Consider the following 19,655-nt stretch of genomic DNA (forward strand, 5'->3'; position numbering starts at 1 on the left):
TTCCGTGAATACAATCCATAAAATGGTCTTTAATGGTTCTGTATAGTTCTTAATGACTGTATAGAATAACAATTGGGTCCCAAATACATGTAGATTTTGCTTTTGAGTTGTGTAGCAACCCCAGTTCATTTTGATCCCGATGCATTTGTGGAGAAGAGGTATTGAGCCGCAATCAGCACTTCACCCGATTGAGTTGAGTTGCTCATTTTGCGGAATGACGCAATAAAATCCGGTTTTGCATTGCTTCAATGTGTTCTGTATTTGGGATTATGTGAACTTGTGTTCTGATCTTTTGAAAAATTAAACAGTAGAATTGATCATATTTTCTTCAAATGCTGACTTTTCTGAGATCTTGGCTAAACGACGTCTTCGCATTGACCATTTGAGGTACATGAATGTCCCACGATACCGCAGAATCATTAGTTTTAATAAAAAATTCCCTAAATAATCAAATAGGAACCCGAATTACTACAATCCCCGCAATTTAAATCTTCTAGAACTGTTCGTTTCAATAGCAACTGTTTCCAGAAGTTTTCGGTGAGTTTGCTCTATCAATGAAAAATTACCTAATGCGGTAAAGAGCATCATCATGCGTTCCGAGGCTGTTCAGCTCATTTACACCACACAATTGTGTTGTCTTCCTTAGCATTCTAGTTATTGTTTTTGGAAGAAGCGGTATTAGTTAGACACTGGCTGTTTGTCCGATTGTTGAGGAGAAACCTCGGGTGTCTATTCTATTACTCTCTTTTAGTTTCGCAAGACCGATTGTTCCCCGGATTAACCCCATTGTCCAAGACTGATCCCAGCAACTGGAACCCACGCTCCGCTTTTGTTCTTCCTCCCAGCCATGGCGCACCGGAATGACTTGAATAAGAACATCAGAAGGGTAGTATTTGAACTTCTACTTGTTATCTCGCCCTTTATCATGGTGATGATGGTGAGAGACGTTACACAGTTCCAGGATCTAATAGGTGAAGATGTGGACTTGATGTTGGACTCGAAAAACCTTGACGGATTGCAGGTATTTTCCAAAGGGTTTCAGTATATGACTCAATGGCTTCCCTTTGAACAAAATTCACGGCTAGGGTTGGCTATTTCCTACGGGCTGTAAGTTACAATCCAGGTGGTTCGGCATCACGTTTAAAGTACTAACTTCGGAAGCTACACACTGTACGGAATCGCAACTGTATGCGTCCTGTTTCATCTCTATGTTTTCTATGCCATTTGCATCGTGGAATGTACCGCCCGAAAGTGGACGGGCGTGATAGACTTTGCCAAACAATTGGTCTAGATTTCACTAAAATACAGCATAAGCAATGCAGACATCACACATTCACATACCAAAGTCAAATGCACTCATATCCGGCTCCACAAATGCAGAAGGTGGAGGCTGGATTTTATTGGAAAAGTCCTTTTTGCGGGATGACGAAAAAGCGGCGGGAGATGGTCCCACTATAACATTCTTCACCTTCTCCTCCTCAATCTTGACCATATCATTTAGATCAGCCAACATAAACTTCCAGTTTCTCACAAGATATACCGAGATGTAGTCACATCCCATGCGAGTATAGTAGTAGGACACTCTGAGAACAAATTCAAATTCGTCCTTAGAGGTCAAGCCCAAAGCACCCTTCAGATAGTCCAGGTGTCTGGATCTGAGATTATCGTACATTACCAGCAAAACAGGATCCTCCATGATTCTGTTAACAGTCCCGTTGCCGTCGCTAATCAACCTCTTAGCAGTCCTCGCAACATTCTCACCAAATATCCCGGGATCTTCAACAAGCTCATGAGAATGCTTCACCAATGCCTGGATCGCAAGAGGACGGTTCCCAAGTTTCCAAAACACCCAGGAAGCAGTCCACCTGTCTCCCTTCACCATAGCTTCTGACAGGACGTAATCCTTGAGCAAATCAGAGAGAATTGAGCCCTTATCCGACTGCTCGTAGCAAATGGCCACAAGAATTGCCAATGGAATGTCCTTCATTTGCTTGACAACCACATTCACGCAATCTTTCAGAGAGTCTGCAAGAAGGAAAAATGAAGCGGCATCTTTGAATCTGTGTCTTCCCAAAAGAACGTATGCATTCTTCAGAGCAGCGGATTTCCATCTGGGATCGGAAAAATTGTTCGCTAGAAACTTCATCATTTTTTGCTGTTCTGGGTTGCCAACAGATGTTCTCCACAGGCCTTGAAGAACATGCTTTTTCTTCAAGGCAAGGTAAAAGATAGAGCACTGGGCTGGATCTCTTTTCCCGTCATTTTTATTCGAGAATTCCAGAAACTCGTTCCTGGCTATTGACTCCGCCATTTCCATTAATTTGGGCACTGGTAACCAATACGGCAGGCCATACGACTTGGCTTTTGCCCAAGTCATTCGATCGCTTCCTTGAGACTCAACAATGTTCAGCAGTATATCTTTATTATCGGAATGCATAGCAAAGTTGATATCTCTCATGGTGATAGCACCCTGTATGGTGGATTTGGATTGGTTGACTTGGAACAGTTTCATACCCAGGAAGAATCTCATTCCGTTGACATCGAGCGATTGCGAGTGTTTCAGCATAATCTCCATGATTATTTCAATAGTGGACGCTAACGTGATTTGCTGATGGCTGGTCAAAAACGGAAGCTTCATCTTCCGGAGCCTTTCGAGTAAGGTGTCAGCCATTGCAGGAGACAGCAGTTCCGGCGATTGGTCTATTGGCAGCAATCCGTTTCCATTTGAAAGACAGCTGAATGAAGTCCCCTTGGAAGGCTCTGAATCTTCCAGAGCAGCAAAATCGCTGGTTAGAAGACCCAGAGTTGGGTCCACATCGCGAAGGACATCTCCGTTGGGGTCCAAGGAAATCTCACGAAGCCGATCACATAAAACACAGAGGATTTTCTCCACAGTCTTAAATCTGCCAAGGAATAGCATTTGGATGATCAGCTGAGGGTGATACGCAGGTAAGGGGCCATTTAAAACTCTGCACAGGTGGAAAAGATTCTTTGTCATGATTTGAATCGTACCCAATGCCTGCTGGGTCAGAATATCATTCTCAGGATCCAATGTCTGATCACTCACATAGATTTGATTACCCGCACCTATCACTAACGTACCATTCTTCAGCCAAAGAGAGTCCCCAATTTCGTGGGTCGTTTGCTCCGAGATATCGATCAGCTTGATGGCTCTATATGAGGGTGTATCATTGGTGTAGTCATATCTCAACTGGGTGTATAGAATACTGCAAGAGCTGAAGCCCACAGCAAGAACAGATTGGTTATGATCCGTACATGTCCAATCAATGTCCTTGATCTTCTGCCCATTTCCGACTGAAGACTGCTTCACAGACTCTTCGTATTCGAGGAGACAGCCTCGGGTGTCCCAGACTGAGAAACTCTCGCAGTTTTCATCCACAATGGCTAGTTTGTGCAACGAAGACCCTTTTATTTGTGTAGCATTTGAAATACCAGTTTTGAAGCTGCTCTTCAGTATCCATGCAATCTGATTGTCTTTCAGGGAAACAGAATATATCATCACAGACCCGTAAGAGTCGATAATCGCAAGCATGTCTCTCTCTGAAGGAGATCCCTTATTAACTTTTGCTGTCCAGCCAACTGGGTCAACAGGAGATATGAGGTGGACTTCTGTGGGCGCAAAAGGGAACTGGCCTGTTGAAAAGGACATTAGCTTGACTTCACCACCGGAAACAACCAGTTCCCATGCTTCTGAACTCAACCCCTCTTTTATGGCGACAATATGAGCAACGTTTGATTTCGTTTCTGGAAGAACTAGAAGCGATAAGACTCTTTGATCACCCTTGATTGTAAGTGATCCCACACTGACCGCAAGCTTATCAGATGTATGGCCACAAGTATTTTGATTAACTGTTTCTATTCTGCAATCCCAACATGTAAGGACATCACCAGTTAGTGTCACGACAAAGTCTCCACCCTGAAGAATGACCGCATACTTGATCGGAGACTTGGTCTTCAATAACGCCTTTCGACTCAATGTGACCCCACCGTCAGACACTGTAATAGGGTACCAGACGTACGATTCGCAGAAACGAGTGACCGATAAACAGGCTGCACCATCATTGGATCTGATAAACTGCTGGATTGACTTGTTGTGACCAGTGAACTTGTGCACGAGAGTGCCTATCGATATGACCTCCTTCGGTGCCGAGAGCAAATCAGACTCCTGCGAAGGCGATGGCAGCTTGATGAATCCAGAATCCGGCGAGACTATTGGTTCAAACTGGAAAAGATCCTCAAAGCCAATGGCAACGTGCCTTATAGATCCACGTGCAACGTCATGAATCATAAGAGTCAAGTCTTTATGTATATCGCGACCCGAAGTCACCAGGGAAATATCCTGGAAGAACAGACTTCCTTCTCTTTTTGGCAAGCAGTTTTCTCCTAGTTTGATAAAAGCAGGAAAAGGAACATGCTTGTTTCCATAATTATCTTCGTGGAAACTTTTGACTTCCAGCTTGAACTGTCTTAAGGCACCTGGAAGAATATGAGACACGTTGACCAATCCATACAAACTGACATTACTGTCTTCATCAATAACCATCACCAGTTCAAAGTTAGAGCTCTGTAGCCTTGCCAGATGCTCCTCCTTTTTTCTGTAGTAACTAATAGTACTGCCACTTCTGCTCCTTCCCTCCTCTAATGGAACGTGCAGCAAGTTTCCAGATGTCACGCTCGTCTTTCTGTGTTTGGACTCATGGTCCTCCTCGAGATTATCCAGCATCTTTTGTAGACCATATTCCACTATGTCGTTGTCAATTATCACACAATAACGCGACCCGGATCGTTTGGGCTCAGGAACCCCCTCATAAAGATCAATCGTGCCACTGAACAGAACCTGGTAGTCTCCTTCGGCAAAGAACATGGTCCAGACCTTGACGACAGACTGAGACTCGTACGTGTACAAAACGTTGTGCTCCCTTTCTCCCGTTGTTGTAGCAATACTGTGGATGTCTGCAACGCTACCAGCTCTTCTTGATGGTCTTGTCGAGGCAACCGAAGACGCAGTCGGGGAAACAGCGCCACTGGTAGCACCACCCAGACCCCAGGAGTTCGTTCCCCCCTTCCACCTAAGATTGGTGATGTAGCTGGAATGCCGCAAATAGACCACATCGAATTCTGACGTTTCTATTCCGAAGGCCACTCTGTGCCACAGCTTCAGAGCCGTGTCGTAAAAGCCAATGCTCGCAATTGTGTTTGAATTCGGAGAAAACTTCACCATATATACAGGATTTGCCTGGCGTTTGAACCAGAGTCTTTTGGCGGAAACTGTCTTGTTTCCTTTTCGGTCTCGGTAGAATAGTCTCCAAAGAGTCAAAGACTCCTCCGATCCTACCACCAATTCGCAAGTAGTCTCGGAGTTGTACTCATCCGGAATCCCAAAAAAGTTCTGTGAGTCCATGTCATCTTCGAGAAAATCACAACTATCTGACCAATTCAAGCAATTGACCTTGGACGAGTCATCTTCGTTGATTATCACGGTCTCCAAACCCCACGATATCTCCAGCTTGGAAATGTCTTTCCTGCCCGAGAAATTGAAGCTGTAAAAGTTTTTGATATGCGGCTTGTAAACATGGATCTCGTTTCCAATTGCCAGAGCAATTTTCCCGTTCACTCGGTGGATATCGACCGCCGTGGCATCTCTGTCCAGGTATATTGTTTGAAGATGATGACAGTGGTCAGTCAAAATCACCAGGTTGTTCCCAGAACAATAAGCAAAAACCGGCAGGGCATTCCAATTGGTCAGAGCCACTGCCGAATAAGCCCGGTTCGGTTCACCCGGAAGGAAATTGAGGGTCATGTGGTGAGGGTCCTTGTCATGAATCAAGCAACAAGGCCGGAGTAGTGATATTCAGGCAATGGAGTCTTGGTGTGGCGGGTAGTGGCAGTGCTCGTGATCACATGTGGCAGTTGCGGGCTGATAACATTTTTCATATCAGGTGGGGGCCTTCTTTCTTGACAAAAACTACAGGATCAAGATGGTTGCTAGGTATGTGCTTTTTGAAGATATTGCGATTGTGCTTGAATACTTACCAGACTCTTTTGAAGTTGTAAAGATCAACTGAAACAGGTGGCGATTTGCCTGCAGAGATCACCTTGCGTGATGATCGAGAGGAACCAGCCCAAGAAGTGTTTGACAGATCCAGCGCTGGCCAAGGACCTTCCAGACTTGTGCAAGGCCCAGTTGTCAACATTTCTGGAGTGCAAAAGAGGTATAGTTGATATGAGAAAGAGGATAAGAGGAAACGGCACCCTGAGCACGGGAAAGTATGACGAGCAGTACGAGAAGCTGTCTACTGGTGATTTTGATCCTCTGGAGGAGATGCACAAATTGGACAAGTTGAACTCAAATCAAAAGCAATAAGAAAAGTCATGCCTGAGAATTGACTGGAGTTATGGAATTCAAAGAAATAATCCTGTATATATCGTCTAAGAAAAATCAGCTATGAATAGTAAACACTGTGGGAAAGTCATCCTCTACACGTCTGATAGGTGCAGAGCAATAGATGCATCTTAGGTTGGCGATGAGTTTCAACGTATGAACGCTTGGACAGTGTAGAGATCTCAGCACCAACATGCATCACCACCTCACTTCTCACTCAGAGTCCCACCAATCGCGACAATGTTATCTATCAGTCTATCAACCACCTCATTCGTCACCACCGGAGAGTTGAAAACAACTCTGAAAAATTCGCCCCCGCAGCCCTTTATAGGTTTTCCATCAGGACTTGGGGCATAGTCTATCAAAAACTTTCCTGATGAGTGTAGCTGGGTCGCAATGGTTCTGGTGACCGCGGTATTCTGCGCAGCATCAACTGATGAAACATCGCTAGTGATATACGCAGGATTGTAATAGAAGCAGACTTGCAAGCAAGGAGGGGGATAGTCACCGATCATTTTGAATCCAGGGATGGTAGAGATCTTCTTTGCAAAGGATTTGCCAATGTCATAGGCATGATCAACCCTTGCTGCGTAACCCTTGGTTCCATAGTACAACCAGCCCAGGTAAAACTTCAGACTGTCAGCTCTTCTTCCGCAGCCCATGGTTCCATCTGCAAGATCATAGTTATCATCGCTATCGCTTGAGTTGTGAAATAAATAGGGTGCTGCTAGAGAATTTGCCTGTTGAAAGATTCTTTCATCAGGAACCAGCAAGAATGAGCAAGTAGTGGGAACACCCAGCATTTTATGGGGATTGGAAGTTATGGAATCAGCAAGATGGGATCCATTCAAACGATCCTTTCTGCTTGGACTGAATATCGTGTTTCCGCCCCAAGATCCGTCAATGTGGAACCAAATGCCGTACTTCTTGGCTACAGCAGAGATCTCTTCGAAAGGGTCATAGGAACCAAAAACGGTAGTACCAGCAGTACCGTTCACATAGAGGGGCGTATATCCATCATCAACGGATTTCTGAATGACTTTATCCAATTCGCTAACATCCATTTCACCGTGTTCGTTGACCTCGATTTTGAACAGACTCTCGGCCCCGAGACCAAGAAGAATGCAAGCTTTTTCAACACTATAGTGGGAATGTTTACTCGTGTAAACTGCAAATCTGTGCTCTGAGTTACCCTTCAATTTTGTAGAAGGAAAAAGCGTGCTTCTCGCCATCTGCAAACTGGTAACGTTCGACCAGGAACCTCCACTGAAGGTAAGTCCTCCGGCAGCAGGGCCATCAAATCCAAACAGATTTGCGTATTTTCTGCCAACAGATTTCTCGATCACACTCAAAGCCGGGGAAACAGTAAAAACGTGAGAGTTGGTGTTCAACACACTGAGAAGGAGATCGGAAACAACTCCAATTGGGTTCGTCGAGGCATACAACTTGTCCATGAAACCTGGATGCCAGGTGTTGACCGAGTTCTTGAGAATTTGGTCAAAAACTGCAACCACCTCACTAGAGGATCCGCTTTGGAGTGAGTCCTCAAAAAGGTGAGGGTCATCAAGTTTTAATATCTTCAAAAGTTCCTTTGGGTCTTCGAACCTGGGTCCTATATCGGCCTTCTCTAGATCTGTATCTTCAACATGCTTGATTATTCTTTCCACAACAGCAGGTAATAGTTCTTTCAGCTCTTCAACTCTGTTCTTCTCTAGATCAGAATCGATAGCTTTAGTGACAGTCATGACGAAGGTGTTGTCTTCACAAGAAACTAACACTTCTACAACACAGAAGAGTAGTTGTATGACTAACTTAAATAAATTATCCAGCCTCGTCTCTTCATCTCATGCGCCATGTCTGGGTGGCGCAGGCGATGACTAGCAAAATCGCGAAGGCTATCTCTTATCATCAAGTACGGTTGTGGTTATTCTGACTCTCCAAGCTTGCTATTCTTTATTTTTTGCATGACCGATATTGACGAGAGTCAAGAAGTGGACACGGTTGACCTTAGTGGATCTAGCCCAGATCTGGGCGAAGACAGCAATATTCGGTTACAAGACGGTCTAGATACACACGATGGCAAACAAGAAGGAAATCAGGACAATCTGCAAGCTCTAGGAGTGAGACTGGTGGAGCAAGATTCGCTCGAGAAACGAATTGCCCAAAAGGCCGACAGAGCAATGGTTGAACGGGACGTTGAGCTTGACCGTCGTAGATTGAGGAGAACACAGGACCAACTGAACAAGTTTCTGACAAAGAGGCGGTCTTTGGAGACAAAGCTTGCTGACAGAAATACTCGAATTTCAGAGAAAACAACACTCAGGGAACAGATACGACGTCTTGAACAGAATGATATTGAGGTTTTGAAGACTGAACTGAAGGAAATTCAAGCTCGAATGGACCTGAATGCTCAAGGCGACTCACATAACCCAGATTTGGACTCGTCAGCTCACCAACAACCGGACGAAAGCGAAAAAGATTTTCTCGTACGAACGGGTAAGGTTACTGCATTTGGATCAAGTAATGGGTTTTCTATTGAGAATGAAGTTGATGGTCTTAAGAGCCATCAAAATTTGAGAGCTCCTGGTATAGAGGAGGAGGAAGAAGAAGAAGAGGATCCTGGAGTTGTGGCGATTTCTGATGACGACGATGTTCAAATCAAGAGTGAGGCAGATAAAGACAATGAAGAAGAAGAATACGAAGCCGAAAATGATGCTGTTTACGTTGACGAGGAAGCATCTGAACCGATTGAGTCTGATCTGGAAACTTCGGATCTGGACGAATTCACTGAGGACAAGTCTGTGAAATCGCCTAAATTTGATAATGTTGATGATGGTGATGAGCTTGTATACCAAAGCCGGCTTTCCAAATGGGTCTCTAAGAGATCGTCTCTGAGACTGAAGAACAACCCGAACTATGTTGATGACGATAGACCAGAATGGCTGAAACCGCACCCAACAGTTGCAGATGCTGTTTTAAATGATGACTATCGCCTTCCGGGTGACATTCATCCAGCATTGTTTGATTATCAGAAAACCTGTGTGCAATGGCTGTGGGAATTATACACTCAAAAGACAGGAGGAATTGTGGGCGACGAAATGGGACTCGGGAAAACCATCCAGATTATTGCGTTTCTGGCTGGGCTTCATTATAGTGGAAAGCTCACTAAGCCTGCAATTATAGTGTGTCCCGCAACTGTTTTGAACCAATGGAGTAACGAGTTCCACAGATGGTGGCCTGCTTTTAGGGTGGTGATACTACATTCTATTGGATCTGGTCTCTCAGGGAAGGCCGGCGGCAGCGCATCTGCCGAGGATGAGGAACAAATGCTAGAAATGATGATGATGGACCAGGAATATGAGGATCCAGGAATAAGGAAGTCTGCGGCCTCTATGAAAACGGAGATGCGGATCCGCGATCTCACTGATAGAGTTTTCGAGAAGGGTCATGTGATTCTCACCACCTATGCTGGCTTGCGCATATATGCAAAGACGCTTCTCAATCGTCAATGGGGTTATGCTGTTCTCGATGAAGGCCACAAGATCAGGAACCCCGATAGCGAGGTTTCTCTAGTTTGCAAAAGACTGAGGACCTACAACAGGATCATCCTCTCTGGGACACCCATCCAGAACAACCTGGTGGAGCTGTGGTCGTTGTTCGACTTTGTATTTCCCGGAAGATTGGGTACACTCCCTGTGTTTCAGCAGCAGTTTGCAGATCCTATCAACGTGGGTGGTTTTGCTAATGCCACTAACGTACAAGTCCAGGCTGGCTACAAGTGTGCAGTTGTCCTTCGAGACCTTATATCTGCATATCTATTGAGAAGAGTGAAGGCTGATGTTGCGAAGGATTTGCCCAAAAAGAACGAGATGGTGTTGTTCTGCAAGCTCACGTCTTACCAGCGTGCTTTGTACGAGAGGTTTTTGAAATCAGAGGAAATGATGAGCATTTGGGGTAGAAAGAGGAACATGCTGTTTGGAGTAGATGTTTTGAGAAAGATTTGCAATTTTCCAGATCTCGTGGAACCGAATATGCAGAAGAAACTTCAAGCCGATACTACGATAAAGTTTACTGAAAAGTCGGGAAAGCTCGCTGTGGTGAAAATGCTGCTTGAACTGTGGAGAAAGGAAGGTCACAAGGCTTTGATATTCACCCAGACGAGACAGATGTTGAATGTGATGGAGAGATTCATTTCGAGCCTGAACAATGAGTGTACTGATGGAAGTAAGCCCTTCAGATATCTCAGAATGGATGGTGCAACGTCCATTGGAAACCGCCAAGATCTGGTGGATACCTTCAATACTGATCCTGAATATTCGGTTTTTCTTCTCACCACCAGAGTGGGTGGTTTAGGAGTCAATTTAACTGGTGCCAATAGAGTTATCATTTACGATCCGGATTGGAACCCATCCACTGATGTTCAAGCAAGAGAGCGTGCTTGGAGACTTGGACAAAAGAAGGACGTTTCCATCTTTAGACTGATGATTGCAGGGTCAATTGAAGAGAAAATCTACCACAGACAGATATTCAAGCAGTTCCTTTCCAACAAGATTTTGAAGGATCCAAAACAGAAGAGGTTTTTCAAAATGAATGATCTTCATGATCTTTTTTCTCTGGGTGATACTGATGGAAAGGGAACCGAAACTGGCGACATGTTTGCAGGGTCTGAAAAGAGTTTTGGTAAAGAGTCTAAACGTTCTTCTCGCAAAAGAAAAAACTCAGGTTTGGAAGAAGTATCCGGGATTTCAGGTGTATCAAAAGTGCAAAAATTCAAAGAGGAGGACGAGGAAAAGCCCAAAGAGTCAACTGAAGGTGATTCCAAAGGGGACTCCTCAATCATGGCAGATCTCTTTAGCGAAACCGGTATCCATTCGGCTTTGCAGCATGATGCCATCATGGAGTCTTCTCATGAACAGATACTAGTGGATCGGGAATCGTCTCAAATAGCCGAAAGGGCAAAACAGGCGTTAAGGGAATCGAGGATTGAAACTAGAAGAGCTGGAATAGGGAAACCAACATGGACTGGTAGGTCTGGAGAGGCTGGAAAATATGAACCCAAACAGCTTGGTCGCAGAACCACTGGTGGTCGCAAAACTAAACCCAAAACTGTATCTGCAAAATCTACACCATCGTCTGCGAGATCGTCTGTTTCCCCTCCAGTTGATCAGAGATCAACATCGATTTTCTCCAGAAGAAGTGCTCCGTTGTCGTCATCTTCAATTTTGGCAAGCATGAGAAGACAGAAGGAGCTTGACGAGATGAATAAGCAAAAGAGATAGACACTGTTGAAGCAGAAACTTACACATGATTCTGATGGTTTCTTTTAAGGTGTATTTTCAATGTATATAAAGTCATGCTGATAAGTTGAGAGTTTCATGGTAGATATGTACGAAAGCTTTATGACATGTTAAGCTATTCATAGATTTTAATATGTACAGAATATCACGATATCAGCCCTCTCACTATTGTGAATGCATTCAATGATCATCTTCTGGAGTTTCTCCTAGAAACTCAACTTTGGTACCTTTTCGGCAAGTTTATATGGCCCATATACCCATGGCTCCATCACCTCTTCCTTCGATCATGTAACCCTCGTGATACTTCGCACAGTTGATAGGGAATGAGGATTCTCCAGAAACACCCGGTCCGCACGTCCAATGACGTTCCTCAATACGATCGTAAACTTTCACTGTGCTCTCACCGTTCGAGACGACGATTTTGGAGTCGTCGAATTGAAGAGTCGAGATGGGAGAGTCATATGCGAAGGCATCCACAATGCCTCCAGTCCGTAGGTCCCACAAGCGTATAGACCTGTCTGCAGATCCGGTAGCCAGATTCTTATTGTCAAATTGAAGGGCCGTGACTGGTCCTGTATGGCCAACCAATTGTCTGATGATCTCTCCACTTCTCAGATCCCAGAGTCTCACCAGACCGTCTGCAGTACCCGTTGCCAAGGCAGCATCATAGCATTGCAAAGCCCCGATGAAAGGATAATCCCCACTGATAAGAGGTTTTTGCCAATCTGCAGCTGACGATGAAACGTCTCCCCCATTCATCATACTGCTGGCCCACATGACATCGATAGTCTGCAGACAATGGCCAGTGTTCATATCCCATTGGCGAATGGTTCTGTCTGTAGAACCAGACAACAGTGTGGTGTTATGGAAACTAAGGGCACTTATTTCCTCAACATGACTCTCGAAAGTTGTTATGAGACATCCGTCGTTGTCGTCATCATGAAGTTTGGATATGTCCCACAGTTTCAAGGATGCGTCTAGAGACCCGGTAACCACCACATTCTCCTCCATCTGCAAACACCTCACGCTAGCCAAATGGCCTTCAAGAAGTCCAGTACACTTACCACGGCTCAAATCCCATACTCTGACTGTGTTATCAAGAGAGGCACTCACCATCGTTCCAAATGGCTGGTCAAAGTCGAAGCAGGTCACAGAGTCCTCATGGGCTTTCAGGCCTCGTATACGACTGCCAGCAGTATAGTATTGCTGCAAAGTTGGCTTCACCTTTCTCGAGGGAACTCTCTTTTTTATCTTTCGGGTCTCGTTTTGCAGTTTCCCGTAGATTGACTTGGTCATCAATGGATTCGCATTGGAGTCCTCGTAGAAACTATCATCGGCGTCATAATCAACCGTCGTTTCCCCACTGATGGTAACAAACGAGTCTTCATTCTCGTCATTAAATTCTGCTTCATTTTCTTGGTTTTCCTCGGAAGAAACGTCCACATCTTTCACCAGATCAAGCCTCCATTCGATCTCGTTGAGGGAACTCTCCAACACGGCCTCGTCCTGCTCGAACCTGGAGATTCGCTGAAATACAGAATTCCTCATCTGCTGCAACTTTTCGATTTTATGATCGATTTCGTGGATTTCGCTTGATGCCAGACCCTTTCTGATCTCCAAAAGGTCCAATTTCCAGTTGATTTGGTCCTTGAAGTCATTCAATTGCTTTGGGTTTTGCAAGGATTTGATCTTTTCAACGGTGATTCCTCTGGGAAGAGCATTCTGAGTAACTTCTGGGCCGTCATAGGCGAGTAGTTTGGAAGACCCTTCTGTAACTCGATCTATCGCGTCTTGCACTTCAGGCAAAACTGCAGTAAAACCTTGGAATAAGGAGAAAGAACTACCAGCATGATCCACCTCATCATCGCCAGGTATGTCATTCAGAAGCTCGTCCGGCACCTCCAAAAAATCTTTTGGTTTGTGGTTTCTTGGAACACGCTTGCTTCGTCTGATAAGTGAAACAGCTTCCCCAGTAACAGCATGTTTCTGTAGCAAGGCATGTGATTTGTTGGAGTGTATGCTGCCATTCACAGCTTTTTGGAATATTTTATTTTGAGAAAGTGCATTCGTAGTAGAATAACCACCCGAATTGACTAGCACTGAAGCCGTTGTAGCAACAGCTTTTGAGATCCCAGAACCGCTCAGGTACTCGTAGCCTGTGTTAGTGGCAGAGTTTCCTTCGCTCATAGCTATGGGTGTGATGCAAGAGACGTCGACGACTCAAATTCAATGTCAGATTAACGTGTTTCTGAGAGAGTTTTGGGATGTTTGTGGAATATCTGCTGGATCAAATAGCCCAGATATCTACGTGGAGTCTCTTGTTCGTGGTTACGAGCATTACGGGCTTGACCAATAGTGGCGTGCACTTGCTGAAATGTTTGATAGGCGAGTCCAACAGGGATTTAGTTATGACGGATTAACCAGGTTAAGAGAACAGAAACTGTAGCTTACGAGGAAATATACCATTTAAAATGATCCAACACTTACGAAAACCCAATAACTCCATTTGACAGCTTTATAAAAACCACGGAACCTTCTGAAAGACGCGATAGACCACTTAGTTCTTGCAAACATCTTGTGGAGATCTTTCAGACATGTCCGTCTCAAACAACTGTTTCCAAATAATCGATTGCCTCTTTGATGCTCTTGAACGGTAGCCCCGTGCTGGAACTTTCAGCGAACACAAGGCCATTCTCCAGAGACGTCAGCTCTTCCTGGAGTTGAGTCACCTCCAACATCAACGTTGCATGCACATCACGGCATGTATCGAGTCCGTTCTTGAGAATAGAGCCATTAGCCAAAGGCAGCTCCAAGGCCTTCAAAGCGTGGTTGTATAAGGACTGGATGTCATCCGCATCTATATCGAAGACCTCAACTGGCTGAGAATTGGAATCCGACTTCGCCATGCCCCTGGATTCAGGAATTTTCTTCAAATCCAGGTTCTCAGACTTAATCTTGGCGACATAATCGTTATACACTTCCATGGCGTCCGTGGTTTCATCTTTTATCAAGACATCGCGTCCTTGTAATATGGATTTGTTGGCCCTGGTAAACATACCAGGGCCTTGAAAATGCAGTGCATCAATGTACCTGCATCTGTCCTGCAAGTAACTGATATTTTCTGCAAAAGACATTTCAGAAAACGATCTATTAATTTTCAGAGTTGTGAGAATAGCCGACTTCATTCACAATAATTGTTGGAAAAACATGGAGAGCGCGTTTGTCGTGTGTTATCAAATTCTGATTCATCCGGGTAACTAGAGTCTCTCACCTTAATCTCTCCACTCAACGAAAACTTCGTCAGTTCTAAACCTTTGGCTGCAAACAGAACCCTTGAGTTCTGTAACTTGGCCCATTCTGTAGGCCAAAAGGCCCGCATGGGCGATCATTATCCCATTGTCTATGCAGAACCGCTCGTCTGTAGCGTAGATGCTTCCGTTTCTGTCTTTCACCATGATTGCCATCATTTCCTGTAGTCTGACGTTACTTCCAACACCTCCCACAATCAAAACTTGGTTTGAATTGACGTGAGCCATTGCCCTCTCAGTTATCTCAACCAACATGGCAAACAGTGACTCCTGTAGCGAGAAACAGAGGTCTTCGACAGTGATCTGTCCTGAAGATGCCATCAAGATCTTGTTTTTCTTGCCCTTGAACAAGTCGTTGGCTAGATTGTCAATATATTCTAAAATTCCAGACATGCTTAGATCCATTCCCTTGACGGTATATGGCAAATCCACAAAGTTCTTGCCCTTCTTGGCTAGTTGTTCGATGTTGTAGCCCGGAGAAGGGTTGTTTGAGATCTTCAATGTCCTGGCAAAGCGATCAAGACAATTACCTATAGCAATATCAAGTGTTTCGCCGAATATTCTGTACCTTTGTCTCGAGTAGGCAATCACTTGAGTGTTTCCACCACTCACATAGAGTACCACAGGGTTTTGCGAATCTGTGATCTCCCTTCCCATTTCTATGTGACCGACACAATGGTTCACACCAACAAGGGGAATCTCCCACATCTGTGAGAGAGTTCTGGCGGCAACAACAACACTCTGCAGCGGCGCACCCATACCTGGTCCTTGGGTGAAGCAAATGACATCGACTTGAGTACCACGGATCCCAGATTCATGCAATGCCCTTTTGATCAACCGAACCACCCAATTACGGTGATGTCTTGCGGTATCTCGAGGTAAAAATCCCTCTCCTGGGGGCGTAATGTACGTGTCTCTAATGTTGGCCAGTACTTCCGCCTTGTTCGTGGGGGTTAGGTTTCCCAGAGGGTGTCGTATAATTCCAACACCCAATTTGTTAGCAGAACCTTCCAGTCCAATGGATAGATAATAATCCTTTCCAGGCTTAGCATGCAAATCCAACTGAACCATTATTGAGTCTTGTAGAACAGGCAGTTAGTTGGTTCCTTCTGTGCGCTTGAAGGAAGAAAAATTGATGCACGAATAAAAGGTGCGCCCATCAATTCAACGCCGCATAAGACATCTACAAACTTCCATGTTGGATAACTTTTTGTTTACGAAAAAGAAAACTTTAGAATATCTACCTCTAAATATTCTCAAAGGAATCAATATCCTTTGGCACAGTGTCCTCGATATCGCGCTCCACGGATTCTTCCTCTGTAAGCTCAGAGGGAGGAGCCCTTGGGGCCGGCTTATCGAGGGCAGTAAACGGTTTACCCTTTGCTTTGGAGTATACCTTCAAGATTGCCAGACGAATGGCCAAAATCGCAAATCCAATAAGAATACCGCCAAATGGAGCAATTACAAAAGCACCAAAAGGACCCCAATCCTCCGAATCGTAGATTCCGTTCCATACGAGCAATAGCTTACCTCCGTCTTTGGCATTCCCGTAATACACGGTACCAAAAATGAATACACCTACCAGTGCTCCAAGACCACCACCCATGACTTCCCAGCTAGTCAGAAAATACATTCTATCCCAGAGTCCGAGAAACATCACAGGGATGATCGAGGCCGAAACCAGATCCGCAATCAAGTAGATCTGCAAGACATTCGTGGCAGCCTTGACAGCAACGACGATACATGGAACCATGATGATCAGAACTATCAAACGAATCCAGTTGATGGAGATTTTGTTTCTGAACAAATCGTTCGAAATCGTGGATGTCATTGCAGATTGTAACGAATCAAAAGTGGCAGTAGACAAAGCCACAGCGAAAATCAGAATGATGACGGTTACCCAAGTTCCCATATTGGCAATCAGGATGAAGAACGCGTTGTAACCTTCAGGATCATTGATTTGTAAGTCGCCAGTCCACACCGCAATTATTCCGGTGATACCAACCAAGAAACACAGGAAAAAAGCTACAAAAGATGCGATACCGGTGCCGATAAACAGATCACGGTTCGTCTTAGCAGCAAAAGTTCTTAACCAAAAACCAGCCATGAAAGCGTCGTTGGTTAAAATGGCAACAAAAAGAATGTATACCAGCATCCAACCAAGTTTGTTGGCGCCCAGAAGCTGGTGCTCAGTTTCGTGCTTCAGTGTCATGTCGATATTGATGTTGGTGGCATATGCGATGATCGCAACCACCATGATTATCATCACAAAAGCCGCCTGCCAGGTATCAGTGATAAATGAGACCTTGAAACCACCGAGTGCTGTGTAAATAGAGGTCACTACACACTCGATGATCAGGCACGGAGTGGCATTGATACCTGTCAAGGCTTCAATGGCATACTGAACAGCAGTAAGTTCAGAGACCATGTACAAGTACATAGTCAGAATTGTGAAGACCGACAAGTACCAGCCACAGATGCGACCATATCTGAGAAACACCCACTCGGTAAGAACAAATCCATCGGGACATCTTCTTCTGATCAAGGGACCAAAGAACGAGAACATGAAGATAGGAATCGCACCAGTCAGGGTGTACACGAGCAACCCATGCAGACCAGCTATGTTTGCGATCTCAGTGTATGTAGTCAGAACTCCACATCCCATTGCTGAAAACAGTTAGTATCCTCAGAAGAGTAGGTCTTCTGACTTAGCTGCTGAGAGGTCGAATCATGAGCATCACGGATCAAAACGAGCAAACAAACGAACGGCTCAAATGATCTGAACGCAACCTGCAAGTTATCCCGACCACCCAATTCGAACCTCAATGGCAGACAGTCAGCGATAATGGTTAGTAGATAATATATTCAACAATATTAAGTAATCCTCACGCAAGTACTAACTTGTTCGAGTCCAACGGTGTAATCTCAGCTTTTTCATGCTCTTGTTCAAAAGAATAAAAGGTTGTCAGAAAAAAGCACCCGTCTAAGTAATATTGTTGGAGTCTAGATGAAGTTGAAAAACAGAGTCCTGTGTCGGAGAGCGAGACCATCAGGTGATGATATACTAATATTGAATATAGAATCCAACTTTGGACGTGCTGCTCGATAAAGCAAGAGATAAATTGACTGAAATCCGCTTTAACAAACAGCACGCGAACCAATCACAGCAAAAATCAAAATATACTAACAAGCAGCGATAAAATTAAGCGCAAGGGGTATACCGGTTCTGGTACCATTAGAAGAGAGAAAGGAAGACTTGTCACTTCTCCAATACAAAGCAATGCCTATTCCAGAAATAAGCATTGCCATGTAAGTGGCATAGACGATACCATTCGATGCAGCTGTAGAAAGCATTGTCTCGATGTGTTGAATTATTGACAGAAGAAGAGAACAATACAACACTAGTTCAGATTTTCGGAGACTTTATATAGGCAGCTGCCGCAACACTGTTACCCGGTTGGGATGCCGTCAAGGTTTTCCCCGGGCCAGGCTCCCATTTCCCCTTCGGGACGGGAATAGGCTCGATTGATGGGCCACAGAGACTACGGAAAGACGAGAGAAAGAGCGCCCGGCCTTTTTACGTACATTCAGAGCCTAACCAAAACTGCTTCAAACACAATTGGGTTCTACTCTGCAAAGCCATGAGATTGAAAGGTCACATCTTCGTTGTAAAATCAGATTGCGAAACATGCCGTTTGCGGTATAAAGTATCCCACTAGTAAATAACGTTGTAGTCTAGAATAAAATAGCATACGAGCGGCGCTAGCAAAGATAAAAAAGAGCAGTAGTGATTTTGAGAGAGCATCTCCATCGTGTTGAGATCAAGTATTTCCAGTCTTGGATTATATGGATCGCCCTGAGTTTCCTTGAATGGCCGTGCCTGGATCATCACGTGATAGAACGGCTATATTCAAGCTGATTAGAAAAACAAAGGATGAATGAAGAATGCATCTGTTGCGCCATTTGATTTTGGTACCAATGACTTGGCTGGCTTGCTTGGCTTGAGACCAGCGCAGGATCTTCAAATTCTCAATCGGAGCCAAGAAAACGAAGACCAACTTTTGGTGTGGGGTCCAAAGCTGCGTACTAAACCTTGCAGCATCAATGTGGTTGAGATGCCACTCTTCGAACAATAGACTTGTACTATACATTATTATTCCATATACTAAATATTGCGCGACGATTTAACATGGTGATGTGATAACAAAAGAATAGCTCTTTTTATGTGGAGATAGTAGGCAAGGCCTGCTCCACATCGTTACCGTAAACGGCTCGCTGGAACATTGAAAGGGGAGAAGGAAACAGCGAAAGCAGATGCTTCAAACGCATGGCAAAGTATTTCGCCGTCCTCTTGCAAGACTGAGCAAGAAGCGACGAAACGCAAAACCGGTATCAAGCTGGTGAGAGAGCTGGTTAATTTTCAACCACAACCAGCCTGTGGTTTGGGTTGCTAAGCCATCCCACTCACACCATCGTTATATATCCACCCGTCTGGCTTCCCCCACTGATAATCCAAAGCTTACACTCCAATTTCAGCTCTGTGGAGAGCGCATATTTTTGTCTTGCATGGTAAAAGGGTCCTACAAAAAAAATATCTGAGCCTCGACTAACAAACTTTCAAAAGAAAATTGCGCCATGGCTATCTAC

The 19,655-nt window shown here is 44.7% G+C and overlaps 10 protein-coding genes across 10 annotated transcripts; 3 read left to right on the forward strand and 7 right to left on the reverse strand.

Moving 5' to 3' along the window:
• Positions 1–925: 925 nt before the first annotated feature.
• Positions 926–1,111, forward strand: KUCA_T00001165001 (uncharacterized protein; the record flags this gene model as incomplete). Its single annotated transcript, XM_022605775.1, has 1 exon — positions 926–1,111. One exon carries the CDS (start codon positions 926–928, stop codon positions 1,109–1,111), a length of 186 nt encoding a protein of 61 aa, XP_022457210.1.
• Positions 1,112–1,333: 222 nt separating this feature from the next.
• KUCA_T00001166001 (uncharacterized protein) lies at positions 1,334–5,821 on the reverse strand (the record flags this gene model as incomplete). Its single annotated transcript, XM_022605776.1, has 1 exon — positions 1,334–5,821. The coding sequence occupies one exon, from the start codon at positions 5,819–5,821 to the stop codon at positions 1,334–1,336; it is 4,488 nt and encodes a 1,495-aa protein (XP_022457211.1).
• A 178-nt stretch (positions 5,822–5,999) lies between these two features.
• KUCA_T00001167001 (uncharacterized protein) lies at positions 6,000–6,385 on the forward strand (the record flags this gene model as incomplete). The annotated part of the gene is made up of 2 exons (XM_022605777.1): positions 6,000–6,010; positions 6,070–6,385. 2 exons carry the CDS (start codon positions 6,000–6,002, stop codon positions 6,383–6,385), a joined length of 327 nt encoding a protein of 108 aa, XP_022457212.1.
• Positions 6,386–6,609: 224 nt separating this feature from the next.
• Positions 6,610–8,148, reverse strand: KUCA_T00001168001 (uncharacterized protein; the record flags this gene model as incomplete). The annotated part of the gene is made up of 1 exon (XM_022605778.1): positions 6,610–8,148. One exon carries the CDS (start codon positions 8,146–8,148, stop codon positions 6,610–6,612), a length of 1,539 nt encoding a protein of 512 aa, XP_022457213.1.
• A 219-nt stretch (positions 8,149–8,367) lies between these two features.
• On the forward strand, positions 8,368–11,682 carry KUCA_T00001169001 (uncharacterized protein; the record flags this gene model as incomplete). Its single annotated transcript, XM_022605779.1, has 1 exon — positions 8,368–11,682. The coding sequence occupies one exon, from the start codon at positions 8,368–8,370 to the stop codon at positions 11,680–11,682; it is 3,315 nt and encodes a 1,104-aa protein (XP_022457214.1).
• A 258-nt stretch (positions 11,683–11,940) lies between these two features.
• KUCA_T00001170001 (uncharacterized protein) lies at positions 11,941–13,887 on the reverse strand (the record flags this gene model as incomplete). The annotated part of the gene is made up of 1 exon (XM_022605780.1): positions 11,941–13,887. One exon carries the CDS (start codon positions 13,885–13,887, stop codon positions 11,941–11,943), a length of 1,947 nt encoding a protein of 648 aa, XP_022457215.1.
• A 416-nt stretch (positions 13,888–14,303) lies between these two features.
• Positions 14,304–14,885, reverse strand: KUCA_T00001171001 (uncharacterized protein; the record flags this gene model as incomplete). The annotated part of the gene is made up of 1 exon (XM_022605781.1): positions 14,304–14,885. The coding sequence occupies one exon, from the start codon at positions 14,883–14,885 to the stop codon at positions 14,304–14,306; it is 582 nt and encodes a 193-aa protein (XP_022457216.1).
• An 87-nt stretch (positions 14,886–14,972) lies between these two features.
• Positions 14,973–16,079, reverse strand: KUCA_T00001172001 (uncharacterized protein; the record flags this gene model as incomplete). Its single annotated transcript, XM_022605782.1, has 1 exon — positions 14,973–16,079. The coding sequence occupies one exon, from the start codon at positions 16,077–16,079 to the stop codon at positions 14,973–14,975; it is 1,107 nt and encodes a 368-aa protein (XP_022457217.1).
• Positions 16,080–16,254: 175 nt separating this feature from the next.
• On the reverse strand, positions 16,255–17,673 carry KUCA_T00001173001 (uncharacterized protein; the record flags this gene model as incomplete). The annotated part of the gene is made up of 1 exon (XM_022605783.1): positions 16,255–17,673. One exon carries the CDS (start codon positions 17,671–17,673, stop codon positions 16,255–16,257), a length of 1,419 nt encoding a protein of 472 aa, XP_022457218.1.
• Positions 17,674–18,191: 518 nt separating this feature from the next.
• KUCA_T00001174001 (uncharacterized protein) lies at positions 18,192–18,362 on the reverse strand (the record flags this gene model as incomplete). The annotated part of the gene is made up of 1 exon (XM_022605785.1): positions 18,192–18,362. The coding sequence occupies one exon, from the start codon at positions 18,360–18,362 to the stop codon at positions 18,192–18,194; it is 171 nt and encodes a 56-aa protein (XP_022457219.1).
• Positions 18,363–19,655: the final 1,293 nt, after the last annotated feature.

The sequence above is a fragment of the Kuraishia capsulata genome, genomic scaffold (genome assembly GCF_000576695.1).
Source record: "Kuraishia capsulata CBS 1993 genomic scaffold, Kuraishia_capsulata_scaffold_1, whole genome shotgun sequence".
Lineage (NCBI taxonomy): Eukaryota > Fungi > Ascomycota > Pichiomycetes > Pichiales > Pichiaceae > Kuraishia > Kuraishia capsulata.